Source organism: Alligator sinensis, unplaced genomic scaffold (genome assembly GCF_000455745.1).
Source record: "Alligator sinensis unplaced genomic scaffold, ASM45574v1 scaffold144_2, whole genome shotgun sequence".
NCBI classification, from domain to species: Eukaryota; Metazoa; Chordata; order Crocodylia; family Alligatoridae; genus Alligator; species Alligator sinensis.
The window spans coordinates 4,625,789-4,650,871 of NW_005841872.1; the positions used below are offsets into that span (position 1 = coordinate 4,625,789).

At 38.8% G+C, this 25,083-nt stretch overlaps 1 protein-coding gene across 3 annotated transcripts in view; it reads left to right on the forward strand.

Annotated features, from left to right (window-relative positions):
- The window catches only part of UBE3A (ubiquitin protein ligase E3A), a 70,088-nt gene that overhangs the window by 40,085 nt on the left and 4,920 nt on the right, over nucleotides 1–25,083 (forward strand). For all 3 annotated transcript variants that reach the window (XM_006017066.3, XM_006017067.3, XM_025195586.1), the window contains 4 exons: nucleotides 2,638–2,948; nucleotides 13,595–14,847; nucleotides 20,206–20,350; nucleotides 22,967–23,172. In XM_006017066.3, coding sequence (XP_006017128.1) covers nucleotides 2,638–2,948; nucleotides 13,595–14,847; nucleotides 20,206–20,350; nucleotides 22,967–23,172 — 1,915 coding nt within the window. The remainder of the gene's footprint in view (nucleotides 1–2,637; nucleotides 2,949–13,594; nucleotides 14,848–20,205; nucleotides 20,351–22,966; nucleotides 23,173–25,083) is intronic.

The following is a 25,083-nucleotide window of genomic DNA, read 5'->3' on the forward strand; positions in this document are numbered from 1 at the left end:
AGGAAGTACAATTTCCAAAGATTAAAAACAGAAATTAACTACAGTGCTTAATTTTGAGTATTCAGTTATGCATTTAATTAAAAAGAAACTGCAGTGCTTGAAAATTGGTAAATTTAGAGGCAGTATAAAATGTCAAATGAAATAATAGGTTAATATTGGAGTATGAATGAATGTTGGAGATACTGTAGCACATCCAGCCCACTGGACAAAAAAGGCTTAGCACCACTGCCCTAGAAATAACAGGTTCCATACTGAATTAAATAAAAGCCTCACTTGCGCCACAGTTTAGGACAGGTACATACAGTTTTGGTTATACGTTGAAAGAAAATTGTTAGGAACTTTTTTGAATAAGGAAAGTTAGCTTAGTTGACCTGAAACAAACTTCTTAAATGGCAATAGCCTGTGGTAACCAAAGAGATGGTAATCGGCATTTAGACAGGGAGAACCTGTGATCAGAACTAAAGCAAGCTTCTTGAGTGACTTTTGTTTGTACGTTTAGAGACCCATTTCAGGTTATAGAATAATCTCTAGCCTATCTTTCATTTAGCACGTAGGAATAAGGTGATTTTTGTGTGATATAAAATTCCTTTTAAAAACGGTTGTAGTTTAATCTCCTAAGGAAAAATATACCTGCCTCATTTTGATCAAATCTGCTTTCAAGCTGATCCTGAAAATCATGGATACTAGAAATCATGTAAATGATTCTTCAAAAACTTTATAGCATGTTTTGAAATGGTTAATGTAATGCATTATGCATGAAAATTCTTTGCTTTTCCATCATGATGAGTACAGGAGCAAAGATAACTCCTGTTAGAGTAAAATTCCTGTTATAGATAACAAAACTCAGTCCTCCATATTCATTATGTCTGCCATTATAGCAGTCATTTCAAATATGATCTGATAAAGACAGAATAATTTCCCTTATTAAACTAACTCCAACTAAATAGCACATATTGTATTGTGTACTGAAAGATGGCTTGTTCTGTCTAGGTTGAATAAGAGAAAAGGGAAAGATTTAGTTGTAGAACATAAAGATGTCTAGGTTTAGACCTTCTTACTAAAATGTTAAAAAGCCCAGAATGTTGTCTGTCCCTCGTCTTTTATAGTTGCCTTTTTTGTTAAAATGGCTAATTTCCTTTTCTCTTAATTTAAGAACAATTTAAGAAAAAAAATACATGTAAAATATTCCAAACAATTAAGGGAAAGATAGGCCTTTTGCATTGGATAAGCTGCACTTTCTTTTTTTTTTCCTGATTATGCAAAAAAATTCAAGCAGCTTTAAATATTTGCATGTTCTTTTTTCAAGATACAGTTTAATTCATTTACTGCCCAATTTGTTGTTTTTTACTGGTTTTAATACTAAGTGTAAATGAGCTTCATCGTGGCAGTGCATGACACTTAACTGTTTTATATTTTAAATATAATTAGGAAGAGAAAGGAAGACTTATTGGAAAAAACACTCAAACTCAAATGCCTTATTGGGTAAGCAGAAAGATACTAGGCTTGAGTTTCCCTTTTATTACAGTATTTTCAGTAGTAAAATTATCCAGAGACTGAATGCCTTGATTGGTAAGTAACTGAATAAATTTAGAATTGTTAGAGCCATTTTTGCTCCAGCAGTGCTGCAGAAGTGCCCAGCTTCTTAAAGGATTTGCATCCTTGGCATACTAGAGATATTTTTTTTAATAGTTAATACAGAATGATGTAGTTAGTATGTCAACTCCCTTCTGACACTTATCTTACCCATGGTTCAGGTTTGTGCTTCAAAAATTCAGGTGCCTATAAGTGCACAATTCAAGTACCTGTTAGATGCTGAATAATTTTAACTCACAATGAAGTTATCCATGTTAGTGGTCGGGTCCTAAATTTATCCACTGGATGTTTCTCAGTTTGGACAGACTTATGCCACTCAAATAGTTTGATAAAACAGTAAGCGTGTAAGATGTTCATATTGTGTAATAGCAGCATGGAAGCACATTCAATGGGTCAGTAAGTGAACCAGTTGAATGTTGCCTGTAATGATTCAGGGATGTATTTGGTAGACTTATTGGTCTGAGAGAAAAAGAAATGCAAAGCACTAGAACTCTTGGTTCAGAGATGATACCTTTTATTAGACCAACTAGGAAATCACAAAAAAAAATATCTTTTTCTGCAAGCTTTTGGGCAAATGCTCCCTTCCTCAGGCACAGGGAAAATTAAAGATGGTAAAAAGTCTCCATAGGTAGCAAGTAAACTTCATGACAGTTAATTCTAGATTTCTGATTTGGAGCTACTTGAATTGGGTTAAGTTTAATAGAATGACTTGGTTTTCCCCAGCAAAAGTGTCATAGTATATAGAAATATAAAAATAGAATGCAGAACTGGGAGCTTCTGGTAACTGAAAAACACTCTATATATATGAAAAGAGGCTTCATCTTCCATTTACATGTGACCACAAACTAAATTGTGTGATAAATATACTTCCATCTATCAAAATAAGAATCCTACATTTTCAGAATCTCTTGATGTGTGTCCTCTTTATCAAAAAGGTTTTATTTCAGTGTCTGACTAATCTCTGCCTTGCTGATACTTTTGAATGAGCTTTGTAAATAAAAGCCATACTAATCCTTGTGCTTACTGTTTGAATGTTTGGTACAGGAAGCGAGCAGCTGCAAAGCATCTAATAGAACGCTACTACCACCAGTTAACTGAGGGCTGTGGAAATGAAGCCTGCACGAATGAATTTTGTGCTTCCTGTCCAACTTTTCTTCGTATGGATAACAATGCAGCAGCCATTAAGGCCCTCGAGCTTTATAAGATTAATGCAAAACTCTGTGATCCTCATCCCTCCAAGAAAGGAACAAGCTCGGCTTACCTAGAAAACAATTCCAAAGGTGCCCATAACAATTCCTGCACTGACAGAAAAATGAACAAGAAGGAAATGCAAGGCCCAAGAGATGATTTTAAAGGTAAGACATTCTAGACTCTTCATACAAATAATTTACCACGGTGTTTTTGGAAGCGTATAGATTTCACTCTCCTCATTCCTTTTTAAGAACTCAATATTGGGCTGCGTTTTATAATTGGAATAGAACAAATACTGCAAAATGGTAGGTGTCATGTTCAGAATAGATTCCAAATTAGATATTTTTTCTTGTCCTACTAAGCTCTATATGTAGATTAGGCTTCCAGGGCTATAGTTTTGATGCAGAAGGAATAGAAATCATGCATTTAAAGACATTTTGCAACTCAGGAGTTGGCTGGCCACTTTTTTGGAAAGCAGAACACATGGTATTTATTGCAGGTGATGTAGTTCAGCCAGAGATATTAGATTCATGAAAGAATGGGAGCATTGTCCTTCCAAATGATAACTTCCACTAAGCATTGCTCCACAAAAAAGAAATGTACCCCAAAGTTTGACATTTAGCTATTTCTTTGAATTTTTCTCCTGCATCTCTTCTGTGTTGCACACTAAAAATCACTGTGTGAAAATGATAACCATAGTCGGGAAGGAATTCTTCTAAGCCCAGGAGTTTCTCATATGCTATTTTTTTATGGATGCTTAAGTGCTGTTAGTTTCGTGCTCAGTTTCATGACTCCTCGGTGTATATTGGAATCACAAAGTTGCACTTTTCTTTGCTGGCCCCAATTTCTTGTGGGAAAGCAAGACAAGTAAAGGAGGTAAGGAACAGTGGAAACAACAGGATTTCTTGCAAAGGAAGAAGGATCAGTTGCAGCTCAAATCTGTTCTTGTCTTGGTTTGAAATATTACCCACTTTTAGCCATAAACCCTCCTCCTCAGTGTATCAGACTCTCAGATACCAATCAGAATGTCAGCCTCCCAAGAAAATTCCTTATGGATAAGGTTGTTACAGAAAGGCTGAACATTGCTGACTTGTAATATAGATGGAGAAGGCTAATAGCTTGGTTTTTAACTGAAAATTTCCATATGAAGATACTTTCTTTAGATGTACACCTGTATGAGTACTGCATTTCAGGTGGAGCAATCACACGTGCAAATATAAATTGGGGAATGACAGGCTGGGCTGTAGAAAAAGACCTGGAAGTTATAGTGGACACATGCAAGGAAGTATTAGAAGTTTATGGGAGGTCATGGTGGGGATAAGTCTTCTATAGCAGACTGACAGGTAGAGGCTGTGCCCCTCAGGCTGGCAGGGGCTACAGACCAGTTAGGAGTAATTATAGGCTGCTAGGAAGCCAGATAATTGGCTGGCCATGGGAAGCTAAAAGGCTCCTAGGGAGAGGAGCCAAAGGAAACTAGAGAGACTCCCAGGGAGAGGCAGATGAGAGAGAGGAGAGAAAGTCAGTCCGAGACGCAGGGTCTGGGAAAAGGCCCAGGGCTGCAAGACAGGAAACAGCAGCACTACACCAGCACTGTCAGAGAGAGCCTGAGGAGGAAGATTGTATATGGAGGGAGCAGCAGAGAGCCTGCGGCAACTTCTTGGGCTCGAGAAGATCAAGGACCGTAAGTGTGCCTGGTGTGGACTATTCTAAATTGTGTTATGGAGGACTGATTTTATGTTTAAGAGATTTCCTGTGGGACGGGTGCGCCCAGGAAATAAAGAACTGTGTCAAGTTTTGAGACTTTTGAGCTAGGCAAATCCCCAAACCTGCTACATCTTCAGATATATGGACAGTTGTTATAAACCTGATGGTAATAGAAGATTCTCAATCATTGCGGGAGGAAAGAAAGAAAGAGCAGTCATACTTCACAGTAGGGAAATTGACACTTAGAACGAGTCAGTTTAGATAGGGAAGATCCTGCCTTGATTAAGACTGTCAACTGGATGACCACCTAAGGTCCTCTATTTTTTTCTATCTTGCCCTATTTTTGTATGATTCTGTAAGCTGAAATGCATTTAAAAAAAGTCATTTGTAAATTACCCCATGAAAAAAATAATACTCTATGAGTGTCACTTTTTTCATTTTCTTCATCACAAGCTAACCTATTTGTAACTGACATTTAAAGTGTTGAATATGGAGCAGCTAATTACACTTCAAAAAGTATTGTTTTGAAAAATAAAAAAGGTACCTGTGGAACACACTTGGTGATACATAGTGTTCATGTTCATTAATGATTAAATGTAAGGGAGCTGTAACTGGGTTTTTTCTGCACAGAATTGAGACCTGGAGACTCAGGAGTGAACCATTCATCGGTACCATATTTACTTGAATATAAGATGAGGTTTCCTCCTCCCCCCTTCCCCCCCCCAAAATCAGCATGGGATTGGAGGTCCTGTGTCTTACATTCACATACACAGAAACCTCTTTAAATACATTGGCTATCATTAAACTGCTGCCAAAAGCAGCATGTGTTCATTAATGGAAAGCAGCTATGAAGCTTATTAAACACAGCCAGCACTGAACATGAGTCTTCAGCACTGGTGAGGCCACATCTGGAGTAGTAGATCCAGTTTTAGGCCCCCCACTACAGAAAGGATGTCGACTAATTGGTGAGAGTCCAGCAGGGGGTAACAGAGATGGTTAGGGGGCTGGGACACAACTTATGAGGAGAAGCTAAGGGAATTGGGCTTACTTAGTCTGGAGAAGAGAAGACAGAGGGGAGGATTTCAGCTATCTGAAGGGGAATTCAAAAGAGGATGGAGCTAGTGGTGTTCTCAGTGGTGGTAGAGAACAGTGGTTTCAAGTTGAAGCAAAGGAAGTTTAGGTTAGATATTAGGGAGAACTTTCTCACTAGGTAGGTAATAAAACACTGGAACAGGTTGCCCAGAGAGGTTGTGGAATCTCCATCCTTGGAAGTTTTTAAGACCTGGCTAGACAAAGCTTTGTGTGGGATGATATATAGTTGGGGCTGGTCCTGCTTTGAGCAGGGGTTTGGACTAGATGACCTCCTGAAGTCCTTCCAACCCTAATTTTCTATGTTTCTGTGACTTCAAAATGCATTGCCCCGATTGGGCAAGCATGCTGATGGGAACCTACCACAAGGCTAAGTTAGTGCAGCCCATCTGAATAAGATACATGCTAGTGCCCACTGAGTACAGTCCTCAGCAGTGACTCTCTTTGAAGTCATTACATTTTAACTTTCTCTTCATTCCCACAGCTGAGCTGCACCATTCTATCCCATTTCCAGGGATTTGTGTTTCTTCACCAGCCTTAAATGAGTGGCAAACATTACCAAGTGGGGTCCCAAACAGTTCACCCAGGATCCCCCTGTCTCAGCCTGTCGCATACGATTACTGTGGCCCTGCCCTCCATGAAGTTTGGGACCCTGCTTGGTAATGTCTGCCAGTCCATGAAATGAAGTTGGACCAGGTTACCTTGCACTTCATCTGCATATAAGTTTTTGGAGGATCCCAGGACTCGTTACAAGAACACTTTGTTCCAGTCATAAATTGGGCTAATTAGCTCACGGATCTTTTGTGTAGAGGGAGGTATCTGGAGTACTGAGCAATGCTAAGCTGTGGGGTCATCATGGCTTGAAATGCTTTTGACTTTGCTGGGGCCTATGGTAAATCATGAGCCTTTTGTTTTGGGAATAATATCACGCAGAGTTTGTACTATATGTAAGTAGGTACCAAAGTGCTGCTTAAAAGTGTGTTGATAGAATACCTGTATTAAAACTTGCAACAGTTTCAAAAAGCTAAAGTGTGTCGATTCTAGATTAACTTAGTCTATGGGTACTATATACAAATTGCTACCATTATGTTTATTTCAAGGTCAGTGTTTTCAAATTTGTTTCTGACTTCTATGTGCTTAGGGAGAGCAGGGTCGGACAGTAAAAAGGAAGAAGTCGGGGAGGCAGAGGGCAAGGGAGCTACCTGACCCCCCAGGTTTTTTTTTCCTTATGGTAGCAGTGGGAAGGGGACAAATTCAAGGCAAACCTCCAATAATTAGATTTTATACCTGGAAAATTATATCAAATTTATACATTTTCCATATATAGAATCTAATTATTGGAGGGTTATCTTATTGAAATAAATGCAGTATTTGTAGTACAATAGCACTTCCTGATTGGGCCCTAATTTGTGGTGGCACTATAGGAGTATGTAGTAAGAAATGAACCTGACCCACTGCAAGATGGGCAAATGAGTAGGAAAAGGACCCACCATCTGTTCAGAATTATTGGCAGTGGTTTTTTTGTAGTGAGAATGGGTTCTGTGTTCATATCTTTAATCTTTCCAAATTTAATGGAATCTTTGTAGTTTATTTCCTTTTCCACAGGTAGGTATATAGACACTAGATAACATTCTCCTTGAATCTCTGGAGGCAAACCAATCTGCGAGTCTCTGCTGCTTTGTATTAATTCCACCCACCAGTACTGATGTGTCTCCATAGCTGCTAGGACAGACAGACTATCCTCTGCAGCGCATAAGTGCCTTCTAAAGCCTATGGGGGGTTTTAATTTTCTTTGGAACCACAAATGATGTGGTCCTTTTGCAGTCACAGTTGCTGGGGAAACAGCAGTCAAACTTAAGAATGCCAAAAATCAGGGTAAGCAACTTGATTCTACATTTGACTCTACTCAGAGCTTATCACGTGACTAGATAGATCAAGGCTTAACAGCCACTCCAAAGCATAGGCATCCAGATCCACTTTTAAATAATTGAATTTGCCTTAGCTGCCTGCACCAGTGATTACAACCCTAATAGTGATCCACCCCCTAACTCAGGCCAGTCTCCAAAGAGAGCAGCGCTGCAGATCACAAATGAGAAGGATTTGGGGTTGGACTGAGCAGTCTTTAACTATCTGAAGGGTGGTTCCTAAGAGGATGGAGTGAGACTGTTCTCAGTGATGACAGAACAAGGAGCAGTGGTCTCAAGTTGCAGCAAGGAAGGTTAAAGTTGGCTGTTAGGAAAAATTGTCTCACTAAGAGGGTGGTGAAGCACTGGAACAGCTATTTAGAGAGGTGGTGGAGTCTCCATCCTTGGAGACTTTTAAGGCCTGGATTGACAAAGCCCTGGTTGGAATGATCTAGTTGGGCATGGTCGTGTTTTGAGCAGGGGGTTGAACTAGCTGACCTCCTGAGGTCTCTTCCAATGCTAATTTTGTATGATTTTGTGAGGACCTTTGTACCTGATCTCAAAGACGGAAATTGTTTTCTTTTGTCAAATCAATGCAAGAAAAAAGAGCAGAAGCAGAGGTGACAGCCAGTCAATCTGAGGGAAAATTCTGAGTTTGAATGAGGTAGGAATGTTCACAGGACAGCCAACGAAGAATTTTGACAACTACTGTTGGGGCTGCTGCTGGCATCTATTGCAGGAAATATTCCTGCCACTGTCTTAACTGTTCCTTGCTGCTGTCCATGGCCCTAGTACAGAAGACAGTGTAGGTTTGCACATTATAAACTAACCAAAGTAGATGTATGTGTATACAGCACTACAGTACATGTTTTTGTAAACAGAAGCTCACTTCATCAGGTGCTGTAAAAAGACAGAGAATAAACGCTCAGTTTCTGGCAGGCAGTGAACAAGAGATACTTGGGATTACAGGGTTAGATCTGGAAAAAGAGTGAACAGCTGATAATTCACAGTTGCTGAGAGCAAAGGAGACAAAGTGGATGCAACAAAGAGGATGTAACAAAACTAAGTGAATGGGGTAGGATGGTGAAGGATGAAATTTGTTAAGAAAGTCAAAATAAGAAAATTTAGAAGGATTAATTCAAACTACTCTTACATTAGTGACTCCTAAAAACTCAAGCCATTCAGGGAAAATAGTGGATGTTGTTAGGCCTCAGTGATAACCTCTGTTCAGTAGCAAATAAAATGTATGTTTTTAAAAGAAGTGTGGCTTAGAAAAAAATTATTAAATATTATGTATTGTAATATCACTACATACATCAATGAAATGTTCTCACCTAAAGTATTATATCCAGTTGTGATCATCCAAGGAGGTTTAGCAGAAATAGGAACCTAAGAATAAGTAGCAAAAATGGAAAGTTGCATAAAGAGGCTTATATTCTGAGAAGGAGAAAATAAAGATTGTTTTGCTTAATGTCATTGATAATAAAAGGCAATACACTGGAGAGACAAAGATGAATGTTAAGAAGTCAAATTTGATGATTCAGCTTACCCTTTTCAGAATCCAAGAATATACAATGAAGTTGAAAGGTAGCATATTTTAAAGTGGTACAACACAGTACTTCCTGCAGAGTATTGCCATGAGATGTTGACACCAGCGAGAAACCAGATTTCAAAAAAGCAATTAAATGTTGATGGATCACGTTGGACTAACCACAGTCACAATCTGTACAATCTCATACTTCTGGGAATGAGGCAACCAGCAATTTGTGGATTAGGAAGAAGCTTCCCCTGTGAGCACTTTATTCTATATTAGTTTGGTGGAAAAATACTTGCATCCGGTACTGATCACTGTTGGAGACAGAATATTGGATTGCTCTAATATAGCAGTGCCTTTGTTATTAGTATATAAAGTACAGTCTGAGTATGCTTTGAAGGTATAAACAATAAAACTGGTATTACACTGCAAATTGATGGTATACAAATTAGTTTAACCAGAAATGTAGTATATTAGAAATGTTATTGTATGTTGACACTAACTAAAATTGTAGACGGAAGCCTGGGCAGGGTAGCACCTTAGAGCGGTGGTGCTCGACCTCTCAGGCCTGTAGGCTGGATGAGTGGTGCACAGCCAGTCCCAGGTGCTGTCCAACTCTGCACCAGCTCAGCTCCTTGCACCCAGATCTGGCTGCGCACTGGTTCAATCTAGTGCGCAAGGCCTTGTCATCCAGCCCACAGGGCCTCTATGTATCTGGAACTTTGGCAGCAGATGAGCAGTAATAAACACTGCTAGCACTCCCCCACTGCCAAATTTCCAGACCTGTGGAAAAACTCATGGGTCTTCTGGAAGTTGGGAGTTGAGCACCAGTGTCTTAGAGCCTAACTGGTATGACGGGCTGTAAGCTTTCAGAGATGACAGCTGATTAAGTAGTCTGTTGCCTGTGAAAGCTTTATGCCCTTCTAAGTTGTTACCCTGTCCTGCCACCTTCCTGACTTCAGACTAACACAATTAAGTACTTTTCTCTAAAATTGCATAAGAATTTGGTGAGAGCATAGAAATTTGAAATGCAGTACATTTTCACAAACATAACTAGGATAAAACAATCAGTTTATTATACAGCTAATAATCTCTATACCCCGGAACCTGGGAATGTAGCCTTTTTTAAACCTGTTTGTTTTAAAGGGCTTGTAGCATAGAACAGAAAATGTTTTAGAAAGACGCCTGTCAGTTCTTTTTTGTTACTAAAGTTGCCTCCTGTATGTACGTTACAAGAAACCCAAATCATGCACGTTGTTATTGTAGTTTGAACTGCTTTCTGTAGCTTCAGCAGTGCAGCTGTATTCCTCGGGAGTAAAACTTGTATTGTTTACTTGCTTTCATGTTCAACTTCCTGTCAGCATGAAAAACAAAAACAGAAAGCTCCTTTATTTTATGGCTTCTGTGTGAATTTAGCAGACGATTAGGAATGTCCAAGTTCGTCTTTTTCTGCTTGATCAAACTTAGTCACCAGTTGCCTCAGGTCTCTGGATGAGCCAGATCTTCCTTAATAATTCCCTTTTCAGGTTTTTCTTTTTTCCTGTGTTCAGTTTTAATTGCTTTGACATGATCTGAATCATTTCCTCTGTTACATGTACTCTAATGGGATTTTTTTTGCAAGGTGCTACATAACCTGCTGTGTTTTGGGGGCGGTATGGTTTCACAGTGTTTATTTCACCTGTAGTTTTAATGTACATGATTATTTTGGTTTCTTGCTAGGCACATACACATTAAGATCTGCAACTATATTATGAAAAAAATGTAAAAATCAATGTTGTTTAAAAAGCATTCTCAATTATTAATTACTGCACTTAACAACTGTTCATAAAAATAGCTCCAGTAATGTGTGTGTACAATGGATGAGATTCGGTAGTGTAGCAATGCATTTCATTGAAAGCCGAGCTGGAACTATTATAAAATCTAGTTAGTCCTGTATAAAGTTATCTTTACAGAAGAATCTTAATAATTCAACTAAAGCATATTTTTTGGTTTTGATCTATAAGTATTTAGTCAGTAACCCCACTGAGGCTGGGTACAGATATTCAAAAAGCCTGAGGCAGAATCAGTCTTAAGTTACGTAGTTTTCTATAAGCGGTAGAGTTTAGAGTGGTAACAAACAGAGCACACATTCGCCCTTGCGGAGGGCAGGGGGGATCTTAGACTGGGTTCCACCATTTTTAAACCAGTCCGTGCACGCCAGACTTGTTATGGATAGTGTGCCGAACTTCTGTTCTGTTTATGGGTATAGACTCGTTTCCAGTCACTTATACTGGTAACGTGTAATGTCTTTACCTAACCTAACACACAGTGGGCACGTCTATGTGCACTTTAATGCGCAGTAGCCTATTTTACAGTGCATTAAAGCATCACGTAAAAAAACACATGATTGGACTAATGTGCAGTAAGAGATGCTTCATGTGCAGCAGCCTCACTTTAAAAACTCTGCACATTCATTACTGCACACTAAGGCAGCCTAATGCATGTTTCTTTAGTACTTCACATTTGAGGTACAAAATTTAATGCACATTAGACAAAGTGCCTTAATGCACATGTTGACCTGTCCAGTGTGACTAACATTGATACTTAATGCATAATGGCCAGATCAGGGTAACCTAATGGATGCTTCCACTTAGTTTTGCAGTGCCCAAAGTGAGCATCTTCCTTTGGGTAGGTAATCTAAACTGATAGGGCTAGGAAATATGAAAGAAGTAAGGTTTTTTGGTGATACTTTTTATTTTATTGGACCAGCTGTATAGTTGGATGGTATTTCAGACAAGGTTTCGGGCATAAAGATCTGACCTGAAGAATGGCACAGTGCTCAAAAGCTTCCTTACCATCTCTCCCAACTACACAATTGATCCCCCCCAAAAAAGATATCACCATTTAAAAAAAAACCCTTGCTTCTGTACAGTGAATGGGGAGACATTGATACCTCCAAAGAGCAATCCAAGAGAGAGAGGTGCCTGCAGAAAGTAGAAACTCCCAACACAGGTGTATGTCTGAGATCTGTTGCTCATCAAACCTCAAGCAGCTGACTCAGAGAGTATAGGAAGTTTCCCCCAGTATCTTGAGACTTGTAGAAGGGAGCCATCTCTGTCATCTCTTAGGATCCGGAGCACCCAAAAGAGGACAGCAGTCATTTACCTAACTGAAAGCAGGATTGATGTCAGTATAAGATATAGAATCCGTTCACTTTTGAAAGTGCGTAGTGGTAAGTCTTAAAACCAAGATCTTCTAAGGCTTTGACCACTGAACTTTTTGGGTAAAACTTCACTACTGTCATCACTACCTGACCATGTTGTGTAATGAATTGTATGAATACTTCCAGTGTCAAATATAAGTTGTGTGCTCTGTGATTGCCTAAGGAACTAGGGACTTCTGCAGGCATTGGGGACCACCGAGCTCTAGTTTGGATTGTCACAGTTTAGGTGGGATTCATGTGGTCATGGCCACTGATCTGGATTGCTTCTGAACAAGTGCAGTAGCCCAAATCCACCTGTTTGAGAACTACCTCAGGCCAAATAGCAGCACTTAATCTAGACCTTTTTGCAGCTGCTGATACGGGGTTGGTAAGGATTACTTTGTGTCTTGGGCACCCGTATTTCACGTAAGTCTACTTTAGACACCTTCAAGGTCAGTTTGTATTTGGCCCCAAGTCTTTGCAACAGTAAAAAGATGATAAAACAAGGAAATTTTGTGTCAACATGGGATTTTTCATATCTGCATTGTTTGAGATACTTTAGTTACCTTTTTAAAAAACAGCATGTGTTAGATGGTCTTCTTTAGCTTGTTAAACTAATGTAGGTTCAGTGCATTCAGAAACAACCGTGTCTAATTTATGGTCAGCAATTGTGACAGCATCAGCTTCTGAGAACTATACTCATTTCCACAGTGACTCCAGATATCTGTTAGCTATGCATGATATTTTGAAAACTGCTACAGAGAATACTAAAATGTAAATGACTAATTGCCTGTCTCTTCATTTCCTATAATACAAAATAAACAAGTGACTATATCTTTTATAGGAAATCTTTTTATTTTAAAAATTAAACGTGCAGGCTTCTCATTAATGCAAGCTGCTTTAAAAGAAATGTTGCTCTTTTTGGGCAATAACTAACTAAAAACACTGGTGTTCTGTCTTGTAATGCTAAAAGGAGACAGTTTTACTATGCATATTGCTAGGTTGATCTCCTTTTTGTAAGGCTTTTATTATATAATGACTATTTTAATACTGTACTGATTTTATTTCTAGGATGTACCCGCTTTGGATACTCACAAATGTAATTCATTTCTTGTGTAACTGTTGAAAAGCTAATTTAGTTGACTTTCTAAGGCCATTGAGCACCATAGAAGTAAGAAATGAAACTTACTGGAGAGTGACAGTATAAACAGATGAGGTTGTATTTCTACCTGTTAATGAACATACATCTTAAACTCGTTGTACATTGTCACAGAGTAACAGTGATTAGATGTGAGGTGGCTTTAACAATTGTTTTTCATCACTGTAACTTGTTAGATTATATGCATGTCTTAATTCAAGCACATTTTGAAATGTGATCTCTTTTTAACTTTTTTATAGATGTGACTTATCTAACAGAAGAAAAGGTATATGAAATTCTTGAACTATGTAGAGAAAAAGAGGATTTTTCCCCTTTAATTCGTGTCATTGGGAGAGTATTTTCTAGTGCTGAGGCATTGGTGCAAAGTTTCCGAAAAGCCAAGCAGCATACCAAGGAAGAGCTCAAGTCTCTTCAAGGAAAAGATGAAGATAAGGATGAAGATGAAAAGGAAAAAGCTGCCTGTTCGGCTGCTGCTATGGAGGAAGATTCAGGTGCATCTTCATCTTCATCAAGACTAGGTGACAGCACACAGGGAGATAACAACCTACAAAAACTCGGCCCTGATGAAGTATCTGTAGATATTGAAGCAGTTCGAAGAGTCTACAATAGATTACTTTCTAATGAAAAAATAGAAACTGCCTTTTTAAATGCACTCGTGTACTTGTCACCTAATGTAGAATGTGACTTGACTTACCATAATGTGTACTCTCGGGATCCTAACTATCTGAATTTGTTTATTATTGTTATGGAGAACAGTAATCTTCATAGCCCTGAATACCTGGAAATGGCTCTGCCATTGTTTTGCAAAGCAATGAGCAAGCTACCCCTTGCAGCTCAAGCAAAACTGGTTAGATTGTGGTCTAAATACAGTGCAGACCAGATTCGGAGAATGATGGAAACATTTCAGCAGCTTATTACCTATAAAGTCATAAGCAATGAATTTAATAGTCGTAATCTAGTGAACGATGATGATGCCATTGTTGCTGCTTCAAAGTGCTTGAAAATGGTTTACTATGCAAATGTAGTGGGAGGGGATGTGGATACAGATCACAATGAGGAAGAAGATGAAGAACCCATCCCAGAATCCAGTGAATTAACCCTTCAAGAGCTTCTAGGTGAGGAAAGAAGAAATAAAAAAGGGCCTCGAGTGGACCCACTGGAAACTGAACTTGGTGTAAAAACTATAGATTGCCGAAAACCACTTATCTCTTTTGAAGAATTTATTAATGAACCACTGAATGATGTTCTAGAAATGGACAAGGACTACACTTTCTTCAAAGTAGAAACGGAAAACAAATTCTCTTTTATGACATGTCCCTTCATATTGAATGCTGTCACCAAGAACCTTGGATTGTATTATGACAACAGAATTCGCATGTACAGTGAACGACGCATAACTGTGCTCTACAGTTTAGTTCAAGGACAGCAGCTCAACCCATATTTGCGACTCAAAGTGAGACGTGATCACATCATAGATGATGCACTTGTCAGGGTAAGTCATGCAGCAGTATAAAACTTTAAATATGGTTTAATGTAATAGAGTCAGAAACAGAACATACTTTTGCTAACTAAAGGAGAGTGAAGCAAAAAAGAAAGATGTGCCTTTGACAGAACTATTATTATGCATGAGCAGTACTCTTGGCAATATCACGATAGATCCTAAAACTGCTAAACAGTTTTTTTTCTGTTGATATGATCTGTCCTGTAATAAGTTTTCCTAGCGACATTTGGTATGGCAGCTCTCATTTCACATCCATTTTAGTTCTTTGCCATTACACAAACTTTTCAGTTATCCTCTCGGCTCTGCTTGCTTGTATTCCAAAAGTGATTTTCTTTTTCAGATGAGAACAATTTTTTCAGTTATTTTGAACGAGAGAGAACATTTCCTGTTGAGTGCATTCATACTTACTAGATCGACATCCTTATATTATGAAATTACTCCTTTTATCTACATCTCAATTTAGCAATAAGCCACTAGAAACAAATAAACAGAAACCTGCACTTTCTGTTTCCAGAATTAAGGGTTTGCATATTACAATATTGACATGCTAGAATGAAAAATAGCAATTCAGGAGGCTGCCAGCAATGCATGTTAATAACTAGTATTTATGTGGTATAGGTTGGCTACCATTTCCAGTCATTATAACATTAATATTAGAGAAGAAACTAAATTGAGGGCCCTAAACAAGTTTTCAGTTCAATTTTGTGACTACATATTAACTTAAAAAGAGCTTGCCTGCCTCTTGGTTATTACTGAATTTTATGACTGATCTGGAAAGAAGCCTGATTTGGACATTGACCAAGTGACCTGTAGTTTTGCCCAGGAAGCTCTGCTGATCTATTCACCACCTGAGAAACAGGTTGTTTTGAGCCTAAACCTTTATATGGGTATCAGTCCTACAGTTTAGTAAGTTTTATTATTAGATCCATTGCTTGTCTAGTTTATACCTATCTCTCTTTATATTCTATAAGTTAACGTAATGGAGACACTATATTGACCCCAGGTGGCTTTCAGATAAAGAAATTCTGGGGAAAAAGCTAGGAAAAGTGTATTTTTTTTTCTGTTTTGTAGGACTATATGAGAGGATGGGCTAAAACTGCCCATTCAAATGTGCTGTTGTAGGAGGTGTTAGTTCTGTAAATTCAAGCTGAAGAGGGAAGGAATGAATATACAAATATAGGGGGAGCCGCTAAAGGAAATGATTTATGGGAGAGGGTTGAAATTTTGACAAGAACAAGAGAAACTGTTTCCTAGCGTTGCAGTATTTTTAGCAGTATTACTCTGAGCCTTTGTTTCTTCAGGCTCTTCTCTATTTGTTTTACTACCTTTTAATTCTTAACCCTACAGAGTCATTGCAGCTACATGATTAATATACTCCATTAGCTTGCATTTTCTGGACTGAATTAGCACCATTTACACTGCCTTTTTCTGGCAGCCACATACAAGCTTAAAAATCAGGCTAGCTGAAAAATTACCAGTTGAATTTGGAGAGCTGTCAGATGGAAAAACCTTTTCCCCTTGTAAATCATAGCTAGATGTATTGGTGAGCAAAGAGCACTTCCACGCAATGACTTGGCAAGGACAGACATATTTCCCCATAGTGCTTTGAGTGCCTTGAGTACTGTAGTGTTAAGAACCTGGGGACATGTGCGTCAGTCTGAACATTAGTTTTACATTGGTACGGGTTGTATGGTTCTGACGTCTTGACGCGTAGTCTGTCTCGGGGAGCATCAGTGAGCACATCCCAGAGTGAACCTGGCCACGTTGTGGAGTTTAGAGAAGACCTTGCTGTGACTTACGTGTCAGATCATTTGCACTCAAACACCTTTTCCTTTTGAACTATGCATCCACTGCTACTGCACCTACCTTTACCCTGGTGTAGAAGCTGGATGTGTTCCCACAGCCTTTGTTGTAAGGAGCCCTTGTACCTGTTGCAAGAGCCTGTTTGTGCTGCATTGTGTGGTGGTGGGAGGAAGTTGAACATTGCAATATTAATATACTGGAATGAATAATGCCAATTCAGGAGGTTGTTAAACTTGCATAATGCTGTGCTCTGAGTAAAGCAATTCTTAAAAACAAAAGTTTTCTAATGCTGTTGCACAGTTTGCTCTTTCTGTCCCTCTTGACCTACAAAATAAAATATTCCTTATATACCGTGTTTGAGCTTTCACCCTCTGAACTTGTCAGTTTTTGAGTTTCTTATCTCACTGCTTCAGCTACATAACTAAAAAGAAACATGCCTATATCCTTAGACCAACACGGTTACAACCTAAACCCCTGCATGCTTTATTGAGACTTTTGGGGATTGTAATAACACCACAAACTAGTAATTTGGCCAGCCTCATCATAACAATAAGTTTTATTTCCATCATGGGTATTCACTTAACAAATGCATTGGTAGATATACTTTCTGACAACATATGGAAGGAAGTCAAGTAAAGACTTGTGTTTTTCCTTCTTGAATGGAAGTCTAGATTTCCCATGCTGTAATCTCAATCTGATTCATTGCCTCAGTAAATGTGGCAATCTGTTATGTGGGCTTTCTGTTGAAAGCCATTTTTCCTGCTATGCACCTTGTTTAAAAGACAAGAGGGATAGGAAATAAGTCTACAGGCTTGAAATGAGCATCCTAGATATGTTGCTTAAACTTAATATTTCTCCATGACAGATTTAAACCCCGGGGCAATGACCAAGAAATGCCACCTTTTTGGTATTCCTGCAGCTGGCTTTCACATAGACCTCTTTCAGCACAGAATCATAGTATTGGAAGGTATCTCAAGTACGGGTTACAACTAAGCAGCACAGAAAGTTCATGACTTGCCCTCCTGTCTGCTTCATTGTTACTGTTCAGCCAGCTTTGCACAGTGATTTAAAGAGAAAATAAAAAGTCCCTGCAATCAATCCAGTCTTGTTCAGTTCAGTTTAGTGATCAGGCTGCTAAGCAGGTTATTCTAGTATAGCTTGTAAAATTGCCTTCGTATAGGCAGATGCCATCATTCAGTTCAAAGTCTGTTAGTATGATATATAAGGGATTCTGGCACCTTGTGAAGGGATACATTTTCTTCAAAAAAATGACTCACTACATTGTTTTTTCATAACTTCAGTAACTTCATGAAGCCTGGAAGATGATATTACTGCTAGCTATTAGTTTTTCTCCAAAGCCACCAGTAAGTCCTGACTAACTGTCAATAAGAAAGCAAATGGGCAACAAATTGGTGGGTAATATTGATGTCAGCTGTAAATAAAGGATGTGGACAGGACAATTTTAATTCCTCCTGGGTGTATAACAATATAATGTATTGAAAATACATATGTGACATTTTCAGAGCAGAGAATTATCCTCTCCTTAATATTGGGAAGGTAGGTCAGACCACATTGTGCTAAGTAGCATGTAGATACATTTTTTCTGAAAAATGTAAGGTTTAAGTTTAAGATGACAGATGAGTACAGTACAGTTGTGGTTTTGCTGCAAAAATATTGACATATAGCACACTTTCAAGAATATTTGACTCCTTTAACAAATCCACATACAAATTAATTTGTTAGTAATGTCAGACACCAACTGGATAGATAGCCCTTTTCAGCTCAACCACAACTAAAGGTACACACTGTAAATTGTATGAAAAATCTGTGTTCATCAGTTTTATTACTCTGAGCCCTTGTCTTCATGACTTAGCCTCATCTTTAAATGGCTTTATGCAATATGGAGTAGTTAGCTGTGTTGGTATGAAGTCAGAAGGCAGGGTAGATATGCACAGTTATAGACTAAATAAATGAGATATGTTTAGACCACAAGCTGGGTTCATGAAAACTTGTTCTCTTTATGCAATATGCAGCCATCAGTCCTTTCCCTTATACATCTCAGGCACCAGCCTTTACTTCCAGTTGGTCAAGTTTTTACAAAATGCCTTCAGGCTTTACTACAAGCTGCTGCTTATGCTTCAAAGGAAATCCTCAGTGTCACTACACTGTCTTCCTCCTAATCTTTCAACTCACCTCTTCTCTGATCCCTGCAAAAGGCTTGCTAGTGGCTAGGCAATTGGTTGAACAGTGGTCCCAGTTCTTATCAGCACTTTGAGGATTCACACTCTTACCTTGTCCTCCTTCCCAAACTCTTCATATCTGTGTTGCATCTTCCCTTTACATTTGCACTGTAAACTTTTAGGACAAGGAGGATCAGTGAACAATACATGACTAATAAGGCAGGGGCTACTGGGGAGTGCAGCAACGCAAATAATAGCAAGCACAGAATTCAGGATTTTTTTTTTACTCTGCCTAATTCAGCAAGCTAATTGGTGTAATTTGGAGTATCTGGGGTTATAGGCAAGCAATAGTAGTACACTTCATGTGTATGACAATAGATAGATCCACAGAAATGCTCTGCACGAGGTCTCTGCACACCATAATACTAAGGACAGTTTCACTTGTAAACATAGTGTACCTGTGTCAAAGTGTCTTAAATATATGACCCAACTGGGTTAATGTACCTCTGTAAATTGAACTGTTATATTCATACTACTACAGTGGGATAGTTCCAGTTCAGAAATGTAGACAGAATCCTAAGGTGTCTTCTTGAACTAAAAATAATCCTAGGTAGATGAAAAAACATGGCAGTCCTATCAGAGAATCACTGTTTAAGGGCATCTCATATAGAAAGTCTATTATGGAATAACTGAATTTGCATTCATATGAAAGCAGTGCATTAGTTATGTTAAAGAAACTGAATAGATATGAAAGATCTGAAGGATTGTTCGTTAGTATGATGAAAAAGAACGCTTAACTTGGTTCTTTCTCAGTTCTTTTTATGGTCTTATGTGGATTTTTCAGATTTTTGTTTAGTGAGTAATAGATGTCCTTACACTGAAACCCTATGTAAATGTGAAAAACTGTTAACAGCATACTTACTTTGCTTGACTAGCCCGTATGCATAAATTTTGTGTGAAGAACAAGTTAAGTGGGATTCAGTTAAGTCTAATGAGCCAGTGCATAATTATTCCATTAATAGTTGTTTGGATTTTTTCTTTTCTTTATATAATGTATTGTTTTTGCTTATGGCAAAACTGAAATTTCTAATAAAAATCCTAAAAATAAGAGCCAGGGCACCGATGTGGTTAAGATATGATAGTCCTCACTGCATGCATCTGCCACTTCAGGTTACAAATTCATGGCCAGGAGAACAGGTTTAGAATCAAATTCTGGGTTTACATTACTTTTTGTATTTACTACTGTGGACAATATTGGCTTTATTTCAGCTCCTTCATTTCCCTGTGTTTTTCTGTGTATACATGATTCTCTTTTTTTCCTGGTTTAAAAAAAAGTTTAATGAAATGTTTGTTATTCAACCAATAGCTAGAGATGATTGCTATGGAAAATCCTGCAGACTTGAAGAAGCAGTTGTATGTGGAATTTGAAGGAGAGCAAGGGGTAGATGAAGGAGGTGTTTCCAAAGAATTTTTTCAACTTGTTGTGGAAGAAATCTTCAATCCAGATATTGGTATGCAATTTAGTAACTCATTCCTTTCTAAAGTACATGCTCATAACATTTCTTTTTGTATTTCCTCTATAATTCTATGAGGCTTTTTTCTGCTGCTTCCCAGTATCTGCAAATTTTATATAAGGATTTTTTTCTTAGACTTTTTTTTCAAAATATTTTCACATAAATAACTTAGCTTTTATCTAGAATGTGACAAGATACAGGTTTTAAAATAATGGTAAGTTTAGTGATGTTGCCAAAGTCAGATCTAGTCAGTTGAATAGTAGTTCTCCTTCAAGCACCTGCCCACATACATGTTCTCACATAGGCAAAAGATAGGGTAGTATGACACCTTATAGACTAACTCATTCAGACATACCTCTCTGAACAAGTTAGTCTATAAGGTACTATACCTTATAGGCCCTGCCCAACTTCAGACTAACACAGCTAACTACTTCTCTTCGCATGCTCATTTGTGAGTGCAGCTTATATCCTCTGAGATTTGACTGGAGATTTTTTGCCTTAGCTGTATCCATAGAGGGCACTCTAGCCTCACCCTTTCTTATGCCCCTTTCTAAGGGTCCGAAGCAGGAGTGTGGCTGGATGCCCCGGGCAAAGCAGAAACACCGACTTAGTGTGCGATTATGAACACACAACTGGCAGATGTTGTTCCTGCCTGCCAAGTGGGTGCTCAGGGTGATTTGACCCTATCTTGCCCTCGTATACCCATCAAAGGCTCAGGGAAGCTTACAAGAAACAAGTGTTTTTTTCCTTTATTACATTGCTTCAGTTGAGATGGGAGCATTTTGGTGATCAGCTGCCTTGCCCAGAGCCACATGCTGCCTGGCTGCATGCAACTGACAAATCCCAGCTTCCGAGACCCAGGCAGCGCCTTGTCTACCTAAGGGGATTCCTGTCCAAACAGTTGCTTGATCTGTCGATTCTTCCAGCCAAGAAATGGAAGCAACACAGAATAAACTTTGGTTATTTCTTTGCAACAAATTGCTCAGCTTCATGTCAGGCCTGGAGATAAGGGTCTCAGCTCAGTACTATACATGGCCAAGCACTAAGTGTGCAGAGTGTTTTTGGGGTTTTTTTACCTTCAGCATCAACACCGTTGACCGGCTCCAGTTGAGATTTGAGGCAGGTCTCCAGTCAGAGGTAGAGAGGGGAAGTCCTCAGTATTGTGCTGTAGTAATCCTTATCTTGGAAAGGGCCTTCACAAGAGAGACAAGACTTCTGAGACTTCCTAGCCCACAAGGGAGACAAGGGCTCTTTGGCCTACCTGAGAGCTCTAATCCTGGTACCGTTTTCTGCCCCAAAGACTTCAAGCCTCCATGCTCATCCCAAAGGGCCAAGGAGAGGCTTTAAAGATAGTCATGCCCAGCGCCAGTGGATTGGAGCATAAGAAATGAAGGAAGCTGTCCTGCTCAAGGCCTCCCATAACAAAGGACTCCTTGGTACCCCCATCTGACAAGGGGCCAGCACAATCGCCAAGCATTAAAGATGCTAGAGCCTGGAAGTGCAGAAGCAATACAATCAGCAATGGTACCTTTCACCTCTGTGCATTAAGACAGCATGAACCTGACACCTCAGCATCACAGACCTCTTTGGTGCTGTCACTCCAGCACCAGGCTCATTCAAGGAGTGCTGTGACCAGTCCTAGCATGATTATCTGGCATGGGCTGTCTTTTCTGCTGCAGATCCCATCCTCTGCACCAGCAGTGACCTCTTGTTCAGAGCACCAGTTATGATCTATCTCAGACACCAGCACTTCTAGTGCCATTGCATCCGAGGCATTTGCTGAAATATAGATGCTACGTGGTCATCACAGGTACTGATGATCCAGTGCAGTTGTGCCTCACTGGCCTCAGGATGAACAGCAGCTCTCTCCACAATCAGAGGGAAATTTCTCATCCAGAACCTACGCTTCTGGCCACTTCCATTTCTCCCCATGACCACTCAGTCTGTTACAGAAATTAAAGAAACAGGGAATTCCTCCACATAGGTGCCGTCTCAATTTAATCAAATACCACAGCTCTCAGATGACCTGCAAGGTTACCAGGAGCTAATGAAGAGAGTAGCAAATACCAGGGTTTCCTCAGAGAAGGTGGGGTGGAACAATTACACTGGTAGATGTAATGTATTAAATAGGACCTGCAAGATTGGCCTACCCATTAATGAGGCAATCCTGGATCACCAAGGAGATGTAGCAAACCTCCCTGTATCTGATCTCCCCACTGCCAGGCAGACAGATTGAAATATATATGTATATAATATTATTCCACAACTTCTGCTATCTTTTTTTAGACTTGGATATCCTAACAGTCCAGGAAAGCCCAATAATTAGCTTCTCTGAATTGTAAGCTCATAGAGAAATAGAACCTCTTACCAAACTGATCCTTATTCAGCCTGATGTTCTTAATTTACAATATACAAGAGCATTTTGAAGAACTCCAGTTACTCTAAGGTAGCAAGCATCTCTTTTTCCAGAACATGAAATGCAGTGCCAAATGGAATTGTAAGCGTGCGTTTAGTGCAAATGAGTCCACAACACGATAGTATAATGAAATGCAAAACATGTATTTGTTCTTTTCTCAAAATCTAACAGTAACTGTTTAAAATAATTTCTTATAGGTATGTTCACATATGATGAGTCTACAAAACTGTTCTGGTTTAACCCATCATCTTTTGAAACTGAGGGTCAGTTTACACTGATTGGCATAGTACTGGGTTTGGCTATCTACAATAACTGTATACTGGATGTACACTTCCCCATGGTTGTCTACAGGAAGCTAATGGGCAAAAAAGGAACTTTCCGTGACCTGGCAGACTCTCATCCTGTAAGTTCATTTTATTCTTTGAGTTTTTTACTGCAGTTTGTGGGAAATATATTCGCTTAATTAAACTTCTTATGAACATGAACATGCTGTTAGAATAGGTGAAAGTGAAATGTCCTATCAGGAAAATACAGAAATTCTGTAGTTAAACTGGTTCAGTACTAGTGCATCTGATTTGGAGAAGCAGCATCGTCTAGTTAACAGGGCTGGATTTCAAGGGACCTGGTAAAATAAAGTTATTTATCTTTTCTTTTTTTATAAACATACTTTTTGATAACTTTTTTAGAAGTGCAAAGCTGTGGTGACAGCTGTTAATTTTTCTTTTAAAAGCAAAAAAGTGTCAAATCAAGATGATTCATGATTTCTTAAAGTAGTAGTCAGTATTGTCATTTTTTTTTTTTAATTTCAGTTAAAAAAAAATTTTTTATTTGTCCTGATGGCACTCTCTCTGTTCATATATATGTAACCAGAACACCACAATAAGTGCTTTGTCTACACTCAAACACACTTTTAAGGCATTTTTGCCTTGTCTTCAGTTGCCCAAAGTTCAGCAGTAGCTTTTTAACTGTTCAATCCAATCTGCTGTACCTTACTGCTGTTAAAGAATGTTGTACTCAGCTGTGGGATTTTTTTTCCCATTTTACTTTGTATAGTCTTGGGAGCAGAAGCTATTTAGATTACTTCTTCCAAAAGTGCATTAAGTATTTTTTGGCTACTTTCAACTGGAAGGACTATTTTGAGAGCAATTTAGTCCTCTCAGTTGAATGTATTTTTAAGAACAAATTAATTAAGTTTTCAAGAGGTTGGAAGAGGCAAGGGGTGGGATTTTAAAATTAACTTCAGTTGTTATCTCCATGTCTGTCCTCAGCTATATCTATTTTGCAACCTCTCTTTTAAAATCATTTAAGTATACTAAGTTCATGTACATGTTAAATTTAGACATTCCCAGCCTAGTAGTATATAATTCATAGTAGTCGAGCCACTTAACAGTGTTGAACACCACAGTTGAGAGGGCAAGAAATCCAGATTTGCATGCATGCATACGTTTTGTTTATATACATGTTAAAGACAAAAGATAGGGCAGGGTGGTACCTTAGAGACTAACTGGTTCATAGAGGCATGAGCTTTCATAGTCAACTGTACCTGTTTTATCAGATGGTGTATTTTAATGCTAATGCAGGAGCACAGGAGGGAGACACCTGGTAAGAGGATAAAACTTGCAACTAAAACATATCACAGTTTAAGCAAGTGGGCACAGGATGTTACTTCATTAAAGGGCAGTCATGCTCAGTTTTCCTTTTACCTTCAGTTTGCATGCCTCGAAAGGCTCACATGTCAGTTCAGAATATCAGCCATTGAACTACTGTTCCCTACGTATTTTTGTGCTAATACCAGGAGATATGCCTACAGTACTCCCCAAATGTTGTACAGGGATGTAGGACTCAGATTCCTGGCTTGGGTGCAGGGAGAGTTGCAAGGCCTTATGAATCTCATCAAACAACTTTAAATTCTTTTTTTCCCCCTAATGCTACTGCACAGTTTCTGACCCAAACTTACGCTTATTTTGTAGGTATTTAGTAACAGTTTAGCATTTTTCCTCCTCTTCCTGTTAAGCACACAGTAATTTTCTTGCTTCTTTCACTGATTGTTCCATCTATGCACCCTTGGGAGCTTTGACCTCACCTAGAACATACACCTGGCCAGGGGCAGGTCTCTGATTTCAGAAAGTGGGGTACAGATTCTGTGGGGCATCATCACATATAACACAATACATTTTTCCCAGGTAAAAATATACTAGAGAAGCTTTACTGATATGATAGGGGTCCAGGACTATATTATTCAGTTCAAGATCAAAGCAAAAACAAATATAACGTTATAGAAATTGTATAAAAAACACAACTAGGTAAAAAAAGA